The sequence below is a fragment of the Panthera leo genome, chromosome E2 (genome assembly GCF_018350215.1).
Source record: "Panthera leo isolate Ple1 chromosome E2, P.leo_Ple1_pat1.1, whole genome shotgun sequence".
Lineage (NCBI taxonomy): Eukaryota > Metazoa > Chordata > Mammalia > Carnivora > Felidae > Panthera > Panthera leo.
Window position 1 is genome coordinate 11,466,882 of NC_056693.1, and position 23,119 is coordinate 11,490,000.

A 23,119-nucleotide genomic window follows, 5' to 3' on the forward strand; every position below is an offset into this window, starting at 1 on the left:
TCCCTCCCTTCAAGTTCAGCCTCCATCCCATCTCCTTTCCACTCCTTTCCATGTAGCCACATCCAACCTTGACCTTATGCCCCTCCCCAACCTCTGTACCCCACCCCCTTCCCATCGCCAGCCCCAACCCTGGCCCCAGACTGCACCCCAACCTCCTCCTTCACCCCCAACCTCCTCTCCTTTTCCACCCCACTCTGAACCCCAAACCCAAATCCAGCCCAATCCCCCAACCCCCAGCTTCAACCTCATCCGTACCTCACGTCCAAGCCGCACCTCGAACTCCCCGCCACGCCCAGCGCCTACCTCCCACCTGCGTCTCCCCACTGCGTCCCCCACTGCCCGTCTCACTTTCTCCAGGCTGCTGTAACCTTGTCCCACAACCCCACAAACCGGGTGGCTTCAACTATAGAAATCTCTTCTCTCGGTTCTGGATCCATGCCCTTTCAGACACGCATAGGGGACTCCCTCCTCGACTCTTCTGTGCCTGGTGCTTGGCTGGCCATCTTCTCGCGGTGCATGTCTGTCTCTGTGTCCAGATCTCCCCTTTGTGTAAGAACACCAGCCACGCCGTATCAGAGCCCATCCTACGACCTCGTTTTAACTTGCTCACCTCTCTGCTCATCTCTGTCTCCAGAGATGGTCCCATTCTGAGGTCCCGGGGGCTTAGGACTTCACGCGTGTTTTTTCTTGGTGATGGTGGGGGGGGGGCACAACTCAGCTCATACCCCCACCCCGTCTCTATCCTCAGCCCCAAACTACCCCAAGCCCCAGTGTCTTCTCTTCAATGCCTTTTTGAGTTTCTACTCCATCCTTATTCCAACCCCACTTATCCCTTTGTCCAAACACCACCTTTAACCTCATCTCTGTGCCCAAGAACCGTCAACACCCCGGGGGGCCAGCCAGTGCCCTCCCGCATGCAGGTGGCAGCCCCGTCCCCAATTTAGCTTCACGCCCAACCCCCGACCCAGGCCCATCTCAGCACCCACCTTCAACCCCAACGGCAAGCTAGTCTCTCCCCCGTCATTCTTTTTTTTTTTTTTCCATTAAAAAATTTTTTTTTTACAATTATTTATTTATTTTTGAGAGACAGAGAGAGACAGAGCCACAAGCGGGGAGGGGCATTGAGAGAAGGAGACAGAGAATCCGAAGCAGGCTCCAGGCTCTGAGCTGTCAGCACGGAGCCCCACGCGGGGGCTCGAACCTACGAAACGTGAGATCATGACCTGAGCTGAAGTTGGACACTCAACCGACTGAGCCACTCAGGGGCCCCTCATTTTTTTTTAACGTTTATTTTTTGTTTGTTTGTCTTGAGAGAGAGCATGCAAGTGACCATGGCGGGGGGGGGGAGGCGAGGGGGAGAGGCAGAGAGAGAACCCCAAGCAGGCTCCAGCCTGTCAGCACAGAGCCAGAGGCAGGGCTCAAACTCATGAACCGTGAGACCATGACCTGAGCTGAGATCAAGAGTCAGAAGCTTAACTGACTAAGCCACCCGGGGAACCCCTCTCCCTTCATTCTTAATCCCTGACCCTTAATCCACCCTGACCCTGAACCCCCCCCCCCTTCCCAACCTCCACCCACATTCCCGGCCCCAACTCAGGTGCGGTTTTCATCTTCAAACTCACATCCAAACCCTTCTTTCCATCCTCAGCCGTCGCTTCAATTCATCTCCGCCCCCAGTCACCGTCCCAGGCCCCAGATGTCAAACTCAGCTCCTTTCCTGTCCCCTCTAGAGATTGCACCCCAACTTCCCCCTCATCCCTTATCTCAGTCCCATCTCTGAGACTCGGGTTCGGATCCCTGGGGCTGGCTCCCTCCACCTTCATACACCCCCCTCCTCACTCCCAGACCCCCCCACCCCCCAACGCATGCTGCCTCAGCCCCCCGGGACCTCAGGAGAGCCCTCACTTCGCCCCACATCCTGGCCAGAAGCTATTTCAGCCCCGGCTCCCAGGGGACTGGGAGGGCACTTCAGGGAGGCGAGGAGGGGGTGACTGGAGCCCCCGCCTTCTGGAAACGGATGGGCAGAAATAGCGCTGGCCAGGAAACAAGTTTCTCTGCCAGGGAGGAAGTGGAGGGGGGTGGAGGTGTCGGGGTAACCCTGGGCCACCAGGACCCTCCCTTGGCCTTCACGGAAGGCCTCCCAACCCCATGGGGGTGTCTCTTGGGGGAGTCGGAACGCACAGCGCCAGATCACCCCCACAGCCACCCCCCCCCCCCCCCCCGCAAAAGACCCTCTCTGGTCTTGCTCTCCTCTCCCCACCTCCCGGCCTCCACCCTGCCCCTTGATCCATTGCTTCTCCACCGGCTCCCCCTACCTGGCTCAGACTGGCCTCCCTCCAGCCCTCTCATTCCCTGGATCCCTTTCTCTGGATCTGAGGCGCTTTCCCCTGTCCTCGCCCCTCAAATATCCTGGGCCCTTCCCCCTATCCTCACCCACTCTCCCATACCCTGTGCCGTCCCCCGCCCCTCTCCCCTCTGCCTCGCCCCCTTCCCCCCCTTCCCCTGACTTCTCTCCCTCCTCCGCCCCTCCCCTTCCCTCCCTCACCCTGCCCCCCCCCCCTCGCCCGACAAACCTTCTCTCACCCACCCCTCTTCTCCCGGAACGTCCCGGGCTCCTTTCTCGGCCCCTCGCCTCCCCCTCTCCGCCCGCCCCGCGCCCTCCTCCCCCTGACCTCCCGCTCTGCCCCCACAGTGCTGGAGATCCTGAGCCTGATCCAGCAGCGCGAGCTCGCGCGAGCCGACGAGCACATCTTGGAGCTGGAGGCCGAGGAGCTGGCGTCGTCGGGGGGCGGCGCGCCCGGGCCGCCCGGGGCCGAGGGCGCGGCCGGCGGCCGCCGGGCGCGGGACGTGGCGCTGCTGTACGAGGCCCTGCAGCGCGAGCTGTGGGCGCTGGTGCGCGAGACGCTGGCGGGCCCCGGGCCGGGCGCGGGCGCCGGGGCGGGCGCCGTGGCGCAGCTGGGCCAGGTGCTGGTGCAGGAGGAGGCGGCCGACGGACGCCGGGGGCCCGGGGCCGCCCGCCAGCTGCGCGCCCGCTGGGCCGAGGCGGTGGCGCGCGCGGCGCGGGAGCGCCTGGAGGCGGCGGCGCCCGGGGCGCCCGGGGGCCTGGCGGGGCAGCTGGAGGCGCTGCGGGCGCGGCTGCTGGAGGATATGGGCGTGGTGCGGGGCCGCCTGGCGCCCGCCTACCCCGCCGGCCTGGGCGCCTTCGGCGTCTACCTGCGCGGCTACCACGGCGCGCTCGCCGACTGGCTCGGGGCCGCCGCCCGCCGGAGGCTGCCGCTGGCCGACCGCTACGCCCTGCTGCACTGGCACAACCAGGTGTACCCCAGGTGAGGCGGGGCGGCTGCCCCCGGGGCGCGCAGATCCCGCCCCCCCCCCCCCCCCCCCCCCCCCCGTCCGACACACGCTCCCCCGGCCCCGGCCTCGCCAGATCCTAAAGAGCTTGGAACGGCCCACTCTTCAATCGTCGCCTCCGAGAACCCTCGACCCTGCCAGCCCTCACCCCCCCCCCCCCCCCCGCCCCGGGGACCCTTACGATCCGAGCGTCTGAGCGCGATCCACTCGTCCCGCGCTAGAACCCGAGCGACACGGGCCCTTCCGGTTGTGACGGGTCAGGACCCCCAGCTGACCCCTCCACCCTGGGGAGCGTGGCACCGCTCACCACCCTGCCCGTCCTGGAATCTGAGCCTCGCTGCCCCCCTCTGGTCCCGGAAGCTTAGCGGCGTTATCTTGCCATTCTTAAAAATCTTAGCACCGTCGACCCTTCCATCGCATCGTTGACGGTTAAACTCTCCGAATCTTAGCAACACGGATCACACCGATCCCTGCGGTTGTAGAACTTTCACACCCCCCGCTCTTCCAGACTTAGAACCTATGGGCACCATTGGCCCGCCCGGTTCTGAAATCTCAGCAACACCGACCATTTCTTTTTCCCCGCCACCCTTTCTTCCTTCCTTTTAAAGACTCCATTTTTTTTTTTTTTTAAAGTAATCTCTATACCCGGTGTGGGGCTTGAACCCACGACCCCGAGATCAAGACTGCATGCTCCACAGACTAAGCCAGCCAGGTGCCCACCGCTGACCACTTCAGTCCTAGAAGCCCGGGGTGCGGTGGACCCCTCCAGGCCTAGAACCTTTGCATCAATGACACACTATTAGAATCTCAGTATTGTTCACCCTTCTGGTCCTAGAATTTAACACTGTTGCTCATTTTCATCTAGAACCTTTGTAGCATTGACCGCCCCCCCCCCCCAATCCTGCAACCTTAACACCACTGGTTCTTAAATACGAGGACCTTAGCACCAACGTGCCTAAAATCTTAGCATCGCTGACCCTTCGAATTCTAGAACCCTTACTGCTCTCTCTTTCGATCCTAGGGCATTAGCCCTGTTGATTTTTCCGATCTTAGAACTTTAGCACGGACGCTTTCTTAAAAACTTTTTTAATGTTTATTTATTTTTGAGAGAGAAAGAGAGAGAAGAGTAGGGGAAGGGCAGAGAGAGGGAGACACAGAATCCGAAGCAGGCTCCAGGCTCTGAGCTGTCAGCGCAGAGCCCCATGCGGGGCTCGAACTCACCAACCGCGAGATCATGACATGAGCCCAAGTCAGATGCTCAACTGACTGAGCCACCCAGGTGCCGCTACACTTTCAATCCTAGAGCCTTAGCAGCAATGAGACTTCAAATCCTAAACTTTAGCCGCATCCACTCCGGATGTGGACCCACTGTGGATCCCTCCAGGGTTAGGACTGTAATCTCTTGATCCCTTGAATTCTAGAACCTTGGCATTTAGAACCTCAGCGCCAGGGACTCGCCCGCTCCTAAAATTTCCTGTCAAGTGTTTGGATCCTAAAACATACCCAGTCTGGTGGCCAGGGGATGGAATATGATTAGCCATGACTGGGTCACCTACTGGTTCCAGGGACAAGGGACCTGGCCACACCCAAACCACAGGCTGGCGAGTGAGGAGGGTGGGTGGTCCCTCAAATAAAACCCTCATGCTGCCACCAGAAGAAGGGGAAGGTGACAGGTACTGACATCGACCCCCCAGATCCCATCTGGGACTCTGTATGAAGGACACGGTCACATCTCCCATGGGAGACGGAGGCAGGACGGGGAGTCCGGAAAGCTTCCTGGGCGGGAGTTAAGTTGCTTTGTAGGAAGATGGTACTTCTGGCTGAGAAAACGCCAAGAGCAAAAGCCTGGGGTGCGTGGGGTCGTGGAGGAGGCATAAGGGGTCTGGTGGTATGGCACAGACCAGGTGTGTAAGAGTGTAGGGCCCGGGAGCGACGGCTGGACTGGGGAGGCCTCGAAGGCGGGTGACGTGATGGGGACAAGGAGCGGAGGCAGAAGCTGGTCACGGCCGAGACTCTGCGTGCCAGCCCGTCAAGCCTGGACTTGATCCCTCCAAGTCTTGCCCGGACACCATTCATCAGGGAGCTGACTCAGACAGCTGGGGCCAGGGAAGCAACAATTCCAGAGACTTCCTTTGAGGGATGAGCAAAGCTGGCCCCTAGAGAGGAAGGGAGTGGCCCAGGGTCACAAACACACTGGGTGTGAAGGGGTGGGGGGTGGGGAGGGGTTCCGTTGCCCAGACCCCCCCTCTCACAGACCCCTCTGTCTCTTACCTCCCACTCCCAGAGAGGTCCTAGGGCTGGTGGACCTGGTGGCCCTGGAGAATGGGGAGCTGGGGCCCCTTCTGTCTCCTGGCACCCTGCGGGGCTTGGAGGATGAATGTGTCACAGACGTTAAGGTACCGGGGACTCGGGAGCCAGAGGCGCTCTGCAGGGAGGGAGGGGTCGCTTGGAGGGGGGGGCTGGGGGGGGTCTCTCCTCTCCCCCTTTCGCTATGTTCATTTCCCTGTTCCCTTTGTGGATTTCTGAGTTCTGTCCGAAAGACACAGAAGTGTAAGCCCACGCTGATCACTTCTGCCTTATGTTCCGTGGGGTCAGCCAAGCACCCAGGGCGGGCACAGAGCCGATCAGCAAAGTTTCCAGACATTCTGATACTTCGAATCCTAGAGCAGGAGTCAGTCACAGAAGCTCAGCCCGCGGTCCCAAAGACTCACAGAAGGAGGGCATGAAAGCAGTCTGTACATACAAGCGGGGCCGATGGCTAAACCTGGGTAATAACTGGCCGGGCGTAGGCACCAGTGAGGAGAGCGGTGGGGCCATAAACACCCAGCCTGGCCACGGGGCTGTCTCCCACCGGAATGCCAGTCCTGCCTCGGCCACAGAGGTCAGAATCGTAGTAACTTGAGAGCCTAGAGTCTTAGGCTGGAACATACCTAGGTTCTTAGAGTCACTGAAGGGAACACTGGACCAGGGAATCAGACATGTGTCAACCTCAGAATCCCAGACCCTTGGAATTCTTGAATCACAGAATCTGACTCTCTTGAACAAAAATTTTTTTTTTAATTTTTATTTATTTATTTTTGAGAGAGAGAGAGAGAGAGAGAGCTGAGCAGGGGAGAGGCAGAGAGAGAGAGAGAGAGAGAGAGAGAGACAGAATCCAAAGCAGGCTCCAGGCTCAGAGCTGTCCGCACAGAGCCCGACGCGGGGCTCGAACCCATGAAACCGTGGGATCATGACCTGAGCCGAAGTCGGATGCTTCACCGACTGAGCCACCCGGGTGCCCCTCGAACAAATTGTTTTTGCAGAACCTGGGGACCAGAGTCTTAGGACCGTCAAATAATGACAGAATAGACCCTCAAACTCCCTGGCTGTCAGATGGATGAAACTTAAAACTATAGCCTCTTAATATGAAGCTCCAAATCATAAGGACGCAAGGGGCTGGGGAGGTTTTGTGGTCCAGCCTCCCTCCTTGGAGTAACCTTGACAAGCTCAGGGGTGGGACCCAGATCGGCCTGGGGCTAAGAGGTGGGAGCCATGGAGGGGAGAAAAGGAGGGACAGGCTTCCAGGCACCCCCTGACTCCTGCATTTCCCCCCTGCAACCTCCCCGCTCCAGGCTCAGACTCGGGCAGCCCTGCTTCGGGTCCTACAGGAGAACGAGGAGCACTGGGGGAGCACGAAGGAGCAGCCCAGCAGCCTGGCGCAGGATGTGTGTGAGGTAGGGGGTGGGGAAGAGGAAGGAGAATCCGTTCTCCAGCGGGCCCCCCCCACCCCCGGGGGCGGGAAGGTAAGACCTCCCCCCTCCTCACCCCTTCTCCTCTCCTGGGGACCGTGTAGTTGCTGGAAGAACATACGGAACGAGCACCCCGCATCAGCCAAGAGTTTGGGGAGCGGATGGCCCACTGCTGCCTGGGGGGGCTGGCAGAATTCCTGCAGAGGTATGGAGGGCTGGGGCGGGGCAGGGGTGCAGGGCGGGAGGGAGGCATCGGTAGCCGCGATCCAGCAGAGAGAGGAGAGATAAAAGGCAATCCAGTAAGGATGGGCAGGGGCGCTTCAGTGAGGGTCACGGGCTTTGTTGGGCTGAGTGTCCAGCAAGGGACCCTCCTCAGGCTGGGTGCTCCGTCTGTCACGTGTCATCCCTTTCTCCCCCCCCGCCCCCCCACTAGCTTCCAGCAGCGGGTGGAGCGATTCCACGAGAATCCAGGAGTTCGGGAGTTGCTACCCGACAGGTACATCAGTAGGACCATCTCCCTGGTCAACTGCGGGCCCCCCTTGAGGTGAGAGCACCCAGTGTGTGGGGGAGAGGATCAGTCCCGGGGACAAGCTGAACTGGGGTGCCCGGGGCCCTGGTTGGGGATCACAGAGCTGGCCCAGAGACACGGGCACGTGGGGGCCTTAGAAACCTCAAACCTTGGGGGGGGGGGGTCCTAGAAAGAATCTTAGCATCACAGAGCACTAGAATTATGGAGACATCAGAATATTGGGGTGCTGTAATTAACACGCACCTAGAAGAAAGACTCAAACACTCTAAGAATTACAGATCTTTTTTTTTGTTGTTGCTTTTTTTATCGTATTTTCCCTTTTTTATTAATGTATTTTCAATGCATTTTCAAAATCGGTGACGTATTTACATGCTTCATAATTCAAGGCACACTCGGGCACACCGTGAAAAGCCTCACGCCTATACGCCCCCCACCTTCCTTACTGCTAGAGTCTGTCGTATCTTTGCAGGACATTTACCAGTAAATATGTGTAAATAAGGGTATGTGTGCATTTGCATACTTCATGCATATATATATACACACACGCATATGCATATTTTGTGCATATCCATACACATATTTCATATATATATTTCATATACAAGTAAATATATTTCACTAATGTGAATACATATTATTCCTTTTCCTTTAAGAACATTTTTGCATGTTTATTTATTTTTGAGACAGAGAGTGAGCAGGGGAGGGGCAGAGAGAGTGAGGGAGACACAGAATCCGAAGCAGGCTCCAGGCTCTGAGCTGCCAGCACAGAGCCCAATGTGGGGCTCGAACTCACAAACCATGAGATCATGACCTGAGCCGAAATCGGATGCTTAACCAACTGAGCCACCCAGGCGCCCCTCTTTTTTTTTTTTTAAGCTTTTATTCTTTTTTTTTCATTATTTTTTTAATGTTTATTTATTCTGGAGAGAGACAGAGAGAGACAGAGTGTGAGTGGGGAAGGGGCAGAGAGGGAGGGAGACACAGAATCAGAAGCAGACTCCAGGCTCTGAGCTGTCGGCACAGAGCCTGATGTGGGGCTCGAACTAACTCACAAACCATAAGCTCACGACCTGAGTGGAAGTTAGATGCTTAACCAACTGAGCCACCCAGATGCCCCTAAAGCTTTTATTTTCAAGTAATGTCTACACCCAATGTGGGGCTCGAACTCACAACCCTAGGATCAAGAGCCTCATGCTCTACCGACTGAGCCAGCCAGGCCCCCCCTTATTCCTTTTCCTTAAAAAGAAAAATATGCAAATGGTAGAATATTGAACACGCTTCTGTGCCTTTCCCCCTTAACAGCTTGGAGATCTTTCTGTGAGCTTTTGGAGTTACCACTTTTCCTTTGCAACACGTGAACTGCATTCCACGTTTTGCATGTTCGATCATTTATTTAATCTGTCCCCAGTGAATGGAGAGTTGGCTCCACCCTGTTGCAGAGAAAAAACGTGGCACGCCTGTCAATTCCCACAGACGTGGGGACTCTGAGGGACACAGTCCCAGAAGGGGGCCCGCTGGGATTTGGCCAGAAAATGCCACATTGCTCTCAGACCGGGTTACTGCCCTTTTAATGACGGAGGGATCATGGTTGCAATGAGAGAAAATGAGAAGGGTAGAATCTTAGAATTCTAGATGTTTAGAATCACGTTCCACGGAGCTTCCATACACACACCCCCCCCCCCAGCCTCCCAGACATCCCCTGATATTTGTCACCCCCCAGACTCTCCCCAGAGCCCCTGACTCTCCCCAGCTCCCCATCGGACCTGTCACCTCGGTGCTCACAAAATAGAGTCCATCTGAGAAGGCAGAGGGGTCCAAGCAGTTGAGCTGAATATTGGGGCTCCTTGACTTTTGGCTCCTCTGATCCATACAGGGCTCTGGCAGAGCGCCTGGCGCGGGTGGGACCCCCCGAGAGCGAGCCGGCCCGGGAAGCCGCAGCCAGCGCTCTGGACCGCGTGACCCGCCTCTGCCACCGTGTCCTGGCTGACCTGCTTTTCCAAGAGCTGCAGGTGAGTGAGGCAGGGGGCTGGGGTAGGGCCTGTGCCAGGAGAGGGGAGCACCCACCCCCCCCCCCCCCCGCAACCTGCAGTTCCTTTAAGCCCATGACTCGGTGTTTGGGAAGCACGCGGGGGTGGGGGGGTGATGGCCTGTTTGGGCCATTTGTAGGGGGGCAAAAGGGGGTGGAGGAAGGAAGAGAGGGGAGAATACAGTCAAGGGAAGGATGGAGAGCCACCAGCAGAAGGGGTCTTGGGGATCAGGTGGAGCCCCTCCCCACTGAGGCCCCCCAGATCCCTGCCCGGCCTCTCCTAGACCCTGGAGCCCAGGTTACCCCTGGGCTCCTGTGCGCGCCCAGAAGGGGCTGGGGTCAGAAGTGGGTGAGAGTATGTGGGGAGGGTGGTGGGAGTACCTGGGAATGAGACAGAAGTGTGTGTATCCCTGGTTATAGTGCACGCTCAATCTATGTCGTACATCCGATCATCTCCCTCCTCTGCTCAGAACCCTCCATGGCTCCCAGCTCATTCAGGGCAAGAGCCAAAGTCCTGGCTGTGGCCCCCAAGGCCCTGGATGGTCTGACCCTTTCCTCTCCCTCTCTGACCTCCCCTTCTCCCACTGTCCTCCTCACTTACTCCACTCTGGCCATACCAGCCCCCTTGCTATTCCTTAACAAGACATAGTCCAGCCTCAGGACCTTTGCACTTGCTGTTTGCTCTGTTTGGACCGCTCTCCTCCCCAGTAGCCCCATTGCCCCCTCCCTCACTTCTTTCAAGTCTTGATCCACATGTCACCTTCTCAGTGAGACCTCCTCCGACTGCCCTATTTAAAACAGAAGCCCCGGAGGTGCCTGGGGGGGGGGGGCTTAGTCAGTTAAACCTCCCACTTCAGCTCAGGTCATGATCTCGTGGTTCACGAGTTCGAGTCCCGCCTCGGGCTCTGTGCTGACAGCTCGGAGCCTGGAGCCTGCTTCAGATTCTGTGTCTCCCTCTCTCTCTGCCTCTCCCCTGCTCATATTCTCTGTCTCTCAAAAATAAATAAATATTTAAAAAATAATAAAATAGAAGCCCCGAGAGGAGACTCCCTTCCCCACTCCCTGCTGAGTTTCCCTCCAACCAAGCACTTAGGGCCACCTGCTCTGTTACCGCCTTTGTTTTTTGTTTTTTTTTTCCCTCTCCCCAATCCAGCTCCTCCCCCCCCCCCCCCCCCCCCCGGAATGTGAGCTTCTCCAGGGCAGGATTTGTCGGAATGTTTCTAAAATAACTTTTGATTATGGAAAATTTCAAACATACACAAAAAGTAGGCAGAATGACAGAATGACCTCCAGCAAATATCAGCTCCAGGCCAATCTTGTGTCGCCTTTCTCCACAACCACCCCCCCCCCCGCCCCCGCCACATCCTGTCATCACCCATCAACATTGCAGCCCGCATCTCCAAAAGATAAGAAATCCTTCTTAAACAAACATAACCACGGTGCCGTTTTCATACCCAACCAAGGGAACGATAATTCCTTAAAATGGCCAAATATCAGATCGGCATTATGATTCCCCTGACCTGCTCGCGATGATCAAATCCTCAAGAGTTTTGTTTGTCTCATTCTGCACCGCGTGTCCCCGAGCCTCCTCCACGTGTCCCCAGCGACCCAGCTGAGCCACAGGAAGGGGGCGGGGGGGGGGGTGTTTGTTAAATGACTAGACGGACAAGTGTGTGCATGAACGTGAGCGAGTGGGGGCCTTATGGGGGTGCTGGGAAGGGGTACAGTCTTTGTTCCAGCAGTGGCTGCACTGCTTCTGAGGAGGGGGACCTTGGGCCAGTTGCTTGCCCTCTCGGGGTTTCTGTTCGCTCATCCTGAAAATGGGCACAGGTGGCTGGTGGCCGGAAGGAGGCAATAAGATTGTGGCCGTACGGTGCTTAGCTGGGTCCCAGCCCACGGGCACTGGCTGATATCTCGGTAAAAATACAGGGTTCATAGGGGCGCCCGGGTGGCTCAGTCCGTTAAGCATTCGACTGCGGCTCAGGTCACCATCTCACGGTCCGTGAGTTCGAGCCCCGCGTCGGGCTCTTTGCTGACAGCTTGGAGCCCGGAGCCTGCTTTGGATTCTGTGTCTCCCTCTCTCTCTCTGCCCCTCCCCTGTCCATGCTCTGTCTCCCTCAGTCTCAAAAATAAATAAACATTAAAAAATTAAAAACACATACAGGGTTCATGGCAACAGTGACAGGCCCTGAACCAAGAGCGTCAGCTCATCTAATTCACACCTGCTTTTCAACACAAGGCCCCACTCCTGGAGGTTCACGCGGCCAGGCTACTGTTCGCTGTAGGTGTGGGGCAGAGTGGGATAGGACCTACTTCAGTTCAGGCCCCCTGGACACTGACCCCCCCCATGTCCCCGGGGACCTCACGCTCCCCAGGGTCCACCCAGCCCACGGCGTCTCCCCCTCGCCGCCCCCACATCCACTTCAGGGACCTTCCTGCTGCTGGTCCCACCTCTTAGGTCACTTGCAGGTGCCTCCCTCCCCTCCCCCCCCCCCCCCCGAAATTGTACGAATCCTACTATCTGGGTCCTGCATTCCCCCTCCTCACCCCTCTCATCCGCTTCCTTCCCTCTTTCTTCTCTTTTGAGCCCCCCCCACCCCGTTTCTGCTTCAGCCTTGCCCCTCCCATCAAGATCTCGGTAATGCACAAGCCTGACCTGCTCCTTCTCCTGCTCAGAACCTGCCATGGCTCCCCAGTGCCCTCAGGAGGAAGCTGGGGCTCCTCACAGCCCTGTGTGCTCCAGCCCCACCCCCACCCCCATCCCCCTGTCACGAGTTCTAGCTTCAAGAGTCTGTGGAACCCATCAGTCACACAGGACGCCCTTGCCTAGAAGAGCCCGAGCTTGGTTTGCTGCTCTGATGTTGCTGTGTTGAAGTTCTTCATAATTTTGAACGAGAGCCTTCCATTTTCATTCTGCGCTGGGCCCCTCAAGTATATGGAGCTTGCCAGCCACAGGAACACCTTCTTTCTGATCCACTGACCCCAAAGCCCGTCTGAAATCTGAGCCGCCTTCACACTGGCTCCTCCCGCCGATTGAGCCACTCCCTCTCCCACCCCTCACCTCCAGCCTCTGTCCCCAGCTCTGGTGTCCCCTCCTCCAGGAAGCCCTCCTTGACTCTCTCCGCTGACTCAGGCATCCCCTCTGGGCTTCCTAAACTCCTGGGTTCCCGCCTCCCTGCCCTGACCACTCTGGGTCCATCACTGGGGACGGTCTGTCCCCCTCCCCGGACTGTGAGCCCGGGGAGGGCACCGTTCAGAACCGGTTCAGCTCCCATCTGTTGAACTGGTAAGTGAAGACAGACGGTGGCAGGGAGGAGGGCTAAACCCATCTCCCCCTTCCGTCGCACCCAGCCCCACTTCAACAAGCTGATGCGCAGGAAGTGGCTGAACAGCCCGGAGGCCCTGGATGGCATCGTGGGCACGCTGGGCGCTCAGGCCCTGGCACTGCGCAGGATGCAGGATGAGCCTTACCAGGTGCGCGGGCTGGTGGGGGGGAGGGGGGAGAGGAGTGGGGGGGAGAGGAGGGGCGGGAGCGCTCCGCTGGGGGAGACGCGTTCAAGGTGCAGAGCCCCTCGCTCAGAGTGGGATAGGCGGCGCTGGCGCGGAGGCGCATCCGCGGGCACGTAGGCTGGGGTGCGCCCAGAGTGGGGGCCTCTGGGAGGTGGGGCTCCCGGGGGGCTGGGCTGGGCCGGCAGGGGGTGCCGGCGAGCTGATGAGGGGGCAGAGGAGGGTATCACCGGGCAGGACTTGGGCTCACCCGTTGGGAGTCGGAAGGGCTGCCTGGGGGGCCGGGGGGGGGGCTAAGAGGGGGTGTGGCGCCCTGTGGGCGGGGGAGGGGTTCCCGTTGGGTGCCCGGAGTGGGCGCGGGGCGCGTGGAGAGCGGGGGAAGGGGTCACCGGCTGCTCACAAGCCCTCGCGTCTCCCCCGGTCCCCAGGCGCTGGTGGCCGAGCTGCACCGACGGGCGCTGGTGGAGTATGTGCGGCCCCTGCTCCGCGGACGCCTGCGCTGCCGCTCGGCGCGGACCCGCAGCCGCGTGGCCGGGAGGCTCCGGGAGGACGCGGCCCAGTTGCAGAGGCTCTTCAGGCGGCTGGTCAGTGCGGCCCCGGGGCTAGGGGTGGGGGTGGGGGGGGGGGCTCCAAAAAACCTGGCCTCGCGAGAATCCTCCCGCCCCCTCCCCCCCCCCACCCCGACCCGCTAGCCGGGGCGGGGCCTTAGCATAAAGCCGTCGTCCAACTTTCAGCCCACGGTGAACACTTTGATCCTTGTCCTCCGCGCGTAAAAGTCGGCTTTCTCACGGTGGGTTGCTCGCCTCCGGGCGCAAACCGGAATCCGGTCCCCTGTGCGTGGGGTGCGGATTGGGTCACTTAAGTCCTGTGAAGGGCTTGGGACCCCACCTGGCACAGAGGTAGAGTTCCGGAAACGTCAGCTGTTCTCACGAGCACAGACAGAGGCTCAGCGCAGCCGGAACTCAGAATCCTGGCGTTCCCAAATCCAAGAGTTCCAAATTGCCCCCTCTTTAATTTGTACCCCGTTGCAACCAGCAGGAGCTCAGCAGCGGGGGCGGGGGGGGGGGGCGTGCGTCATTTTATTAAGAACGCAGAGAGACCCCATGTACGCGTCCTCCAGGTTCCCCTAAGGGTAACGTTTTGCAAAATCCTAGGGCTAGGCTTTGAGGGGTGTCCCCGAGCCCCCCCCAATTATCCGCAAACCTGGGAGTAGATGTATTATGGATTTTTCTTCCAATTGCCCAAGCTTCCAGATAACCCGCCCCTGCCCCCCTTTACAGACGAGAAGACTGAGGCCCAGAGGGGTGTGGTTTACGGGGAGGGGGACCTGGGGCCGGAGTGTGAGCCTGGGGCCTCCCCCTTGCAGGAGTCCCAGGCCTCGTGGCTGGACGCCGTGGTGCCGCACTTGGCCGAAATCCTGCAGCTGGAAGACACGCCCAGCATCCAGGTGGAGGTGGGGGTGCTGGTGCGGGACTACCCAGACATCAGGTGAGGGTCCCCCCACCCCACGCCCGCGCCCGCCCGGCTCGTTTTTTGCGCGCGCCGCCGCCAGGCCGAGGACTGTCCAGGCCCTGGCATCCGTCCCCGCGTTTCCTGCTCTTGGGGCGGCGAGCGTGTCTGACGGCCGTTTCCTGCTGGAACCAGGGCATTATTAATACGATTTCCCTCCTTCTCCTGCCGCCGCCGCCGCCACCAGGGCTCGCAAACAAACAGGCAGTCACAGGAAGCCCAGGGCAGGGGGGCGCGGGGCCGCCGGCGGCAGGAAGGGCCAGCCCAGCCTGGGAGCCGCGGGGGACACGGGGACACGCACGGGCACACGGGCGCGCACGCACCGCCGCTCAGATCCCGGTGGACCATTTCCTTTCTGGGTGACCCTCTCTGAGCCTCGGTTTCCTCACCACGTCCATGGGGGATAACAGGACTCTTTTCCTAGGATTTGGGGGGGGGGGGCGGAATTCTTCGTCATCAGTCCATTCTCCTTCTCCTCCTCGTCATCCACGGTGACCGCACTACCAATTCCCGATTCTTATTTATGAGCCCTGATGTCAGACCTGAGAAAGCATGTTACACACCCACTCAATCAGTAAGGCCTATAATAAGAGTTATTTTAGCAAATTATATGCAAGTAAAAGGCAGCGCTGTTCTAAATGCTTGGCGTCATCTGAGGCAGGCAGAAATTAAGGAGATTGCCCTAAATGCCACAGCTAGCAAAGCTGGGGACTTGACGCCCCCCCTCTCCCCCTCCCCGTGGCAGGCCGTCTCTAAAGCTGGTGCACCTGACCACCCATCGCCACACCGCCCCCTGTGAATGTGGATGGTGGTGGTCGTGCAAGGCTCTTCTGTGTAGTGGGGGGGGGGGGGGGTGTTACCCCTACGCCCCAGGGAGTGAGGCCTCCGCTGGGTTTAGGCTCCAAGGTTGAGAGCTTGGGGTGAAGGGAGCCACCAGTCCAGGACGGTTAGTTCTGACTCTGGGGAGGGGGGGGGGGGGGAGGGAAGACGCCTGAGCTGTGTTGAAGGGGTGTAGCGCGGAGGCCCGGGAGCTCTGTTTGAAATGAAGGTTCTGGAAATGACTGTTGGGTTCGGGGTCTCGTGTGGAAATGTGGTGATGGTTCCTAGCTTTGGGCATGGGCTCGGGAACTGCAGCGGTGGAGCAGCTTCCAGACCTGGCCCTGGTGGGTGGGGGGGGCGAGGTGAGGGTCCTGACCTGGGTCGTGGGTGAGCACTTCCGGGTTAGGTGGGAGCGATGGGGGTGGGGGTGGGGGCGCTGTTTGAGGGGCAAGGGAGGGTGGAGTTAGGGTTGGTGTAGATTCCAGAGCTGATACAGGTGTGAGGGGACCAGAAGGACATCCAGGAGGTGCCTGAACTGAGTTGGGGCTGAAGATTGGGTTTAGAGGTGAGGGTTCTGGAATGAGCTAGGAGTGGAAGGATTTGGAAATGGTTGGAAGGGAAGTTTTGGAGGACAGTGCCGGCAGGAGGGGAGACTGGGGGCTGGGGCGGGGGAGGGACCTGGAGGGCGGCAAAAGGGCTCCAGAGCTAAGGTAGGTTCTGGAACAGACGAGGTTCACAGGTGGGCCAGTGTGTGTCTGGCACAGAGGACCCCATGCACGTGTCCCTTCCTCTGTCCCCAGGCGGAAGCACGTGGCAGCCCTCCTGGACATCCGTGGCCTGCACAACACAGCCGCCCGCCAGGAGATCCTGGCCGTGGCCCGGGACCTGGAACTGTCTGAGGGGGGAGCCCTGTCACCCCCTCGGGACCGCGCCTTCTTCTCAGACATCTCCGTGCCCCGCCCACCTTTCTGCCTCGGCCTCCCTCTCTTCCTGGGCCGCCTTCCCCTCTCCCGGCTGACCAGGCCCGGTCTGGCCTGCCTGCCCCGGCTTCGGCCTCCGTTTCCATCACGGTCCCCGACCCAACGCTGAGACTCTCCCAGCCCCCTCCCACCTCAGTGCCCCCCATCTTTGCTGCTGACAAACCGTTCTCCTGTAGGGCCCCCTCTTGACTCCCTGCCTGGGACCACAGACGACCTAGGATGGAGAGATCTTCAGAGGCCTTTGGGGCCACCCCTACGCTCCCTGCGTAGAAGAGAAACGGGCCGGAGGGACCAAGGACTTTCCCAAGGCCACGAAACTCAAGCTCAGCACCAGCTCCCAGCCCAGCGTGTGCTGGGTGGCGTTTTGGAAGGCTCTCGAGAAGTGTCCCAGGCCCCCCCTTTTCCCCTCACCTCAAGGTCTGGCCCCAGTCCAATGTATTAAGGAATGTACGATACTTAGAATAAAGAGGTTTCTATTTAACACAAGGAAGGGCTGAGTCCCCAGCGTGTGGGGGAGGAAGGACCGGGGGCAGGGCCCAGGGCCAAGGGCTTCTCACACGCCCAAGGCTGGGCTGGGGTCCAACTCCTGGGCAGGGCAGTGGAGGCTGCGGGAGGCCCCGGAGGGCAGAAGCAGGCAAGCCATCCCATTTACCCCGAGTCCCCAGGCTGCGTGACTCCGTCGCGAGGCCCTCGGATGCTCTCAGCCAGGGTCCCTCATTTTGTCAATCCTGACATGCCTGTCCTTCATTTCTGGGCCTGGCGGCTCCACCCCACCCCCCTCCATCCATCCTTAGCCCGGAATCTATGTCAGGAGAGGAAGGAGGTTGGGGGCAGGGCCGGCGGCATCCAGGGCGCCCTCCTGGGTTGATGCAGGAAAATCTCAGGGTGGGAAAAATTCCAGCGTCTCACCCCCAGCCCCTCCGGATCCTGGTCCCCACCGAGACCTTGAGGTCACCTCCCTGCTGACCCCTGCCCCTCCGGCCTGTTGGACAGCCTGTGATGGATGCTTCCTGGTGTGTGTGTGTGTGTGTGTGTGTGTGTGTGTGTGCGTGCGCACGCGTGCACTTTTTTTTTTTTTTTTTTTTTTTTTTCCTGAGAAGTGGGAAGGAGGAGGCAGCCAGGGGTCAGCTTTGGGCCTGGGGTAGGAACCTCACCCACGTGTGAACTCAGGAAGGTGGGGACTGAAGACTCTTGGAGCCTCGGGGCTGTGTGACCTTGGGCAGGAAGCTGCCCCTCTCTGGGGAAATGCTTAACCTCTCTTTGCCCAGGACGAGGTGAGATATCCAGAGGCTGTCCCCGCCTCCTTCCCACTCCTGAGAGAACACTTTCAATGTCACTGATGCACAGAGAGAGGAGTTGAGGAGTGAATGACGGGTTGCAGTTTTCGCTCACGTTCACGAAGGATGTATTCACCTCCGTGAGGTGGCGTTCTTTCCAGATTTGGGTTCCCCATTTAAAAACAGCTTTGTGGAAGGGCGCCTGGGGTCAGGGGTCAGCAGGGAGGTGACCGCAAGGTCTCCGCGGGGACCTGGATCCGGAGAGGCTGGGGGTGAGACGCTAGAATTTTTCCCACCCTGAGATTTTCCTCAGTCGGTTGAGCGACCGACTCAGGCTCAGGTCGCAATCTCACAGTCAGTGAGTTCGAGCCCCGTGTGGGGCTCTGTGCCGACAGCTCGGAGCCTGGAGCCTGCTTCAGATTCTGTGTCTCCCTCTCTCTCTGCCCCTCCCCATTTCTCTCTCTCTCTCTCTCAAAAATAAATAACGTTATCATATAAACTTCTAAAGCAAACACTAAAAGAACAAAGCAGAGTTCTAGCTAATAAACCTACAAAGAAGATAAAACGGAATCATAAAAAAACACCCAATCCAAATAAAGGTGGAAAAAGGGAACGAGGATACCATGAGACAGATTTTTTTAAAAGTCAAGACGACAGGGGCGCCGGGTGGCTCAGTCGGTGAAGCGTCCGACTTCGGCTCAGGTCACGATGTCACAGTCCATGGGCTGGAGCCCCACATCGGGCTCTGTGCTGACAGCTCAGCGCCTGGAGCCTGCTTCGGATTCTGTCTCTCTCTCTCTCTCTCTCTCTCTGCTCCTCCCTTGCTCACGCTCTGTCTCTCTCTCTCAAAAACAAATAAACATTAAAAATTTTTTAGAAATATTAAGTGATCTCTACACCCAACATGGGTCTTGAATTCACGACCTTGAGATCAGGATCCTTGGACTGAGCCAACTAGGTGCCCCTAAACTTCCTCAACTTAATAAAAGTCATCTACAAAGATCTCCACTAACATTTTACTTGCTGGCGAAAGACTGATCACTCTCTCTGGGGTCAGGAATAGGATAAGAGCGTCTACAGGCACACTTTTATTAAATATTGTAACAGATCCTGACCAGGGCAATAAGGCAGGAAAAAGGAAATAAAAGGGAACAGATTGGAAAAGAAGTAAAATTCCATTTGTGGATGACATGATTATGTAGATAGAAAATCCTAACTGTTCTAGCAAAAAACAAAACAAACAAAAAACACACACACACACAAAAAACCAACCCAGCATTAATAATTGATTTTAACAAGGTTGCAACATACAAGGTAAACATAATAAATTAATTGTAGTTCTAGATGCTGCTTTTTTTTAAATAATTTTTTTTAACGTTTATTTATTTTTGAGACAGAGATAGAGGACGAACGGGGGAGGGTCAGAGAGAGAGGGAGCCACAGAATCGGAAGCAGGCTCCAGGCTCTGAGCCGTCAGCACAGAGCCCGATGCGGGGCTTGAACTCACGGACCGGGAGATCATGACCTGAGCCAAAGTCGGACGCTCAACCGACAGAGCCACCCAGGAGCCCCCCCCCCCCCAAAAAAAATCCAACTTTCAAATGAGTAAAAGCCTTGACTGACACTTCCAAAAAGAAAATGTATGAATGGCCAACAAACACACAAAGATATTCAACATCTACATACAATTACCGGAGAAATTCAAATTAATACCACAAAGAGATATCCCTACGCCCTTTCTAGGAAGGCTAAAATTGTGCACGACTCTCAAAAACAGACATTGGCAAAAGTGTGGAGGAGCTGGAACGCTCACACATTATTGAAGGGAATGTAAAATCGTACCTCACTCTGGAAAACAGGTTGGCAGTTTCTTGTGAAGTTGAACATACGTTTACGTGATAACTCAGAAATTCCTCTTGGGCATCTACCCAAGAGAAATGAAAGCATATGTCTCCAAAAAGGCTTTACACAAATGTCCATGGAAGCTTTACTCATAATATCCAACGAACTGGAAATAATCCAAAGGTTTATCAATAGGCAAATAGAAAGAAGTCACAGTATTTTCATTTACTGGATGTCACTCATCGATAGAAAGGAATAGCTTACAACATTGGTGACTCCAAAACCGTGATACTGAAAGAAAGAAGCCAGACCTAAAAGTGCACAGGAAAATGCCATTTTCATTTATATGAAATTCTAGTCTATGCAAAGCCAACCCATCAACGTAAACCAGATCTGGGATCGCCTGGAGGAGTTAGGGAAGATTGTCCAGAAAGAGGAACAAAAAGGACTTCTTGGAATAATAAAAATGTAGTATTCCTTGATGAGTATGGGGATCATACAAATGTATACAGTTTTTCAGAACTCAACGAACCATATGTGTGTCATGTGGGCATTTTATTATCTGTAAATTATACGCCTACGATGTTGATTTTTTAAATTTAAAACCATTTTTTAAGTTTATTTGGAGGGAGAGCAAGGTGGGGGGAGGGGCAGGGAGAGGGAGAGAGAGAGAGACAGAAACCCAAGCAGGCTCCACACTGTCAGCCCAGAGCCCGATGCAGGGCTCGATCTCACGAACCACGAGATCATGACCTGAGCCCAAATCAACGGCTGGTCACTTAACTGACAGAGCCACCCCGGCTCCCCCGCGCTGAAGCAAATTTTTTAAAAAGCAAGTTTTGAGAAATTCCCCAAATAAATGGAAAACATTAACTCACAGATTAAAGAATCTCGGTGAGTCCCAAACACTATGACAACCAAAGGGGAGAAAACACGCGGGCATTTTGGTAGAACTACTGAATCCAGAGAAAACCAAAATACCAGGAAGCCTCCAGAAAGAAAAAGTCACAGTCAAACTACTCTCAAGAGGAAAAGAAGAGGGTCTAAACGTTCCATAGAAACTATGTAGCAGTGTTAGCTTCTCAGGGCACCCAGAACAAAGTAGGCAGTGTGAAATGAGAATTTACTGTCTCACTTCTGAAGGCTACAAAGTCTGAAATCAAGGTGTCCCCGGGGCCCTGCTCTCTGCCGGCAGAGAGAGAATCCTTTCCTGCTTCCTTCCAGCTCCCAAAAGCTCCCTGTGTCGCTCACTTCACATGGCCGTTTTTCTTTCTCTCTCTCTCTTTTTGTAAACTTTTTAATTTCATTATTTTTGAGAGAGAGCACGCGCGAGCATGTAAGGGACAGGAAGAGAGGGGGACAGAGAGGATCCGAAGGAGGGTCTGTGCTGATGCGGGGCTCGAACTCACGAACCACGGTATCGTGACCTGGGCCGAAGTTGGACGCTCAACCGACTGAGCCACCCAGGAGCCCCATATGGCCATTTTCTTGTAAGAACGGCAGTCATATATTTTAGAGGTACACCGTTTTCCAGTATGACCTCATCTTTTTTTTTTTTTTTAAAGCTGAGTATGGAGCCTGATGCGGGACTCAGTCTCACGACTGTGAGATCGTGACCTGAGCCGACATCAACAGTCAGATGCTTAACTGACTGAGCCACCCAGCCGCCCCCAGTATGACATCATCTTAACTAGTTACATTTGCAACACTATTTTCCAATAAGGTCACATTCTAAGGTCCTGGGGATTAGACTTCAACCTATCTTTTTGGGGGGCTACAATTCAATCCAGAACAGATGTCAAAAGATAATGGAATAAAATGTTTAAAGCACCGAAAGGAAAAAGAAATTGTTACCCCAGGGGCGTCTGGATGGCACAGTCAGATAAGTCCGGCTCTTGATCTCGGCTCAGGTCATGGTCTCACAGTTTGTGAGTTCAAGCCCCGCATCAGGCTCTGTGCTGATGGTACAGAGCCTGCTTGCGATTCTGTCTCTTCTTCTCTCTGGACCTCCCCTGCTTATGCTCGCTCTCTCTCTCTCAAAATAAATAAATAAACTTAAAAGAAAAGAAATTATTACCCTAGAATTCTATACCAGTGGTAACAGCCTTTAGAAATGAAAGTGAACGATAAGTTGGATTTCATTAAAATTAAAAAGCTTTGTGCATCAAAGAATAGCACAAAGAAAGTGAAAAGACAACTCACAGAATGCAAGAAAATATTGGCACATCACAGATCTGGTGAGAAACTCGTATCTACAACATATAAACAGCTCTTACAATTCAATAATGAAAAGACGACCCGATGTAAAAATGGACCAGGGATCTGAGTAGACATTTCTCAAAAAGCACACGCAAGTGTTCAATAAGCACATGATGATATGCTCAAAATCATGAGTCACTAGGAAAATGCAAGTCAAAACCACAATGAGGGGCGCCTGGGTAGCTCAGTGGGTTGAGCGTCCGACTTCGGCTCAGGTCATGATCTCACGGTCCGTGAGTTTGAGCCCCGCGTCGGGCTCTGTGCTGACAGCTCAGAGCCTGGAGCCTGTTTCAGATTCTGTGTCTCCCTCTCTCTGACCCTCCCCCGTTCATGCTCTGTCTCTCCGTCTCAAAAATAAATAAACATTAAAAATTAAAAAAAAAAAATCACAATGAGATACCACTTCAGCCCCCTACGAAGGCTGTAATTTTTTTTTTAAGTAGGTTCCACACTCACTGTGGGGCTTGAACTCATAACCCTGAGATCAAGGGTCACATGCTCCACTCAAGGGTCACATGCTCCACTCACTGAGCCAGCCATGTGCCCCAGGATGACTGCAATTAAAAGGACAGACAGTAACAAGTGTTGGCAAGGATGTGGAGAATTCTGAGTTATACAGATGAGGCACTCGTGAGTTCCTAAGCCACAACAAGTGAGAGGCAGTAAATGATTACTCTTGTTTTAAGCCTGTAAACTTTGGGGGTGATCTGTTACACAGCAGTAGATGACTAATGCAGTAATCTCAAACACCATATCCCTGAATATATTACATGCAAATGAAAATAAACACTCCAATTAAAAGAAAACATTGTCAGACTGGAAGAAAAACAAGATCCCGTTATACACTTTTTACCTAAAATTTTTTTTTATCAAATAATCTCTATGCCCACCATGGGGCACAGAGCTCATGACCTCGAGATCAAGAATGGCACACTCCACCACTGAGCCAGCCAGATGCATCTATACTTTTTACCTTAAATATAAAAATCACAGACGGATTTTTTTTAACGTTTATTTACTTTTGAGAGAGAGAGAGAGAAAGCAAGTGGGGGGACGCAGAGAGAGGGAGAGAGAGAGAATCCCAAGCAGGCCATGCACTCTCAGGCAGAGCCCACTGTGGGGCTCAAACTCACCAACAGTGAGATCATGAGGTGCGCTGAAACCAAGAGTTGGATGCTCAACCAACGGAGCCACCCAGGTGCCCGTGGATTTAGAGTAAAAGGAAGGGAGCAGGCTCCTGGGTGGCTTTGTTGGTTAAACGTCTGACTCTTTATTTTAGCTCCAGTCACGAT

The 23,119-nt window shown here is 55.9% G+C and overlaps 1 protein-coding gene across 1 annotated transcript in view; it reads left to right on the top strand.

Annotated features, from left to right (window-relative positions):
- Window positions 1-16,935, top strand: part of EXOC3L2 (exocyst complex component 3 like 2) — a 29,418-nt gene extending 12,483 nt beyond the window's left edge. Inside the window, exons 4-13 of the mRNA XM_042918482.1 lie at window positions 2,693-3,326; window positions 5,636-5,747; window positions 6,963-7,064; window positions 7,184-7,284; window positions 7,513-7,623; window positions 9,482-9,617; window positions 12,986-13,108; window positions 13,570-13,725; window positions 14,508-14,629; window positions 16,270-16,935. Of these exons, the coding sequence (XP_042774416.1) occupies window positions 2,693-3,326; window positions 5,636-5,747; window positions 6,963-7,064; window positions 7,184-7,284; window positions 7,513-7,623; window positions 9,482-9,617; window positions 12,986-13,108; window positions 13,570-13,725; window positions 14,508-14,629; window positions 16,270-16,558 (1,886 nt within the window). The 3' untranslated portion in view covers window positions 16,559-16,935. The remainder of the gene's footprint in view (window positions 1-2,692; window positions 3,327-5,635; window positions 5,748-6,962; window positions 7,065-7,183; window positions 7,285-7,512; window positions 7,624-9,481; window positions 9,618-12,985; window positions 13,109-13,569; window positions 13,726-14,507; window positions 14,630-16,269) is intronic.
- The last annotated feature ends 6,184 nt before the right edge of the window (window positions 16,936-23,119 follow it).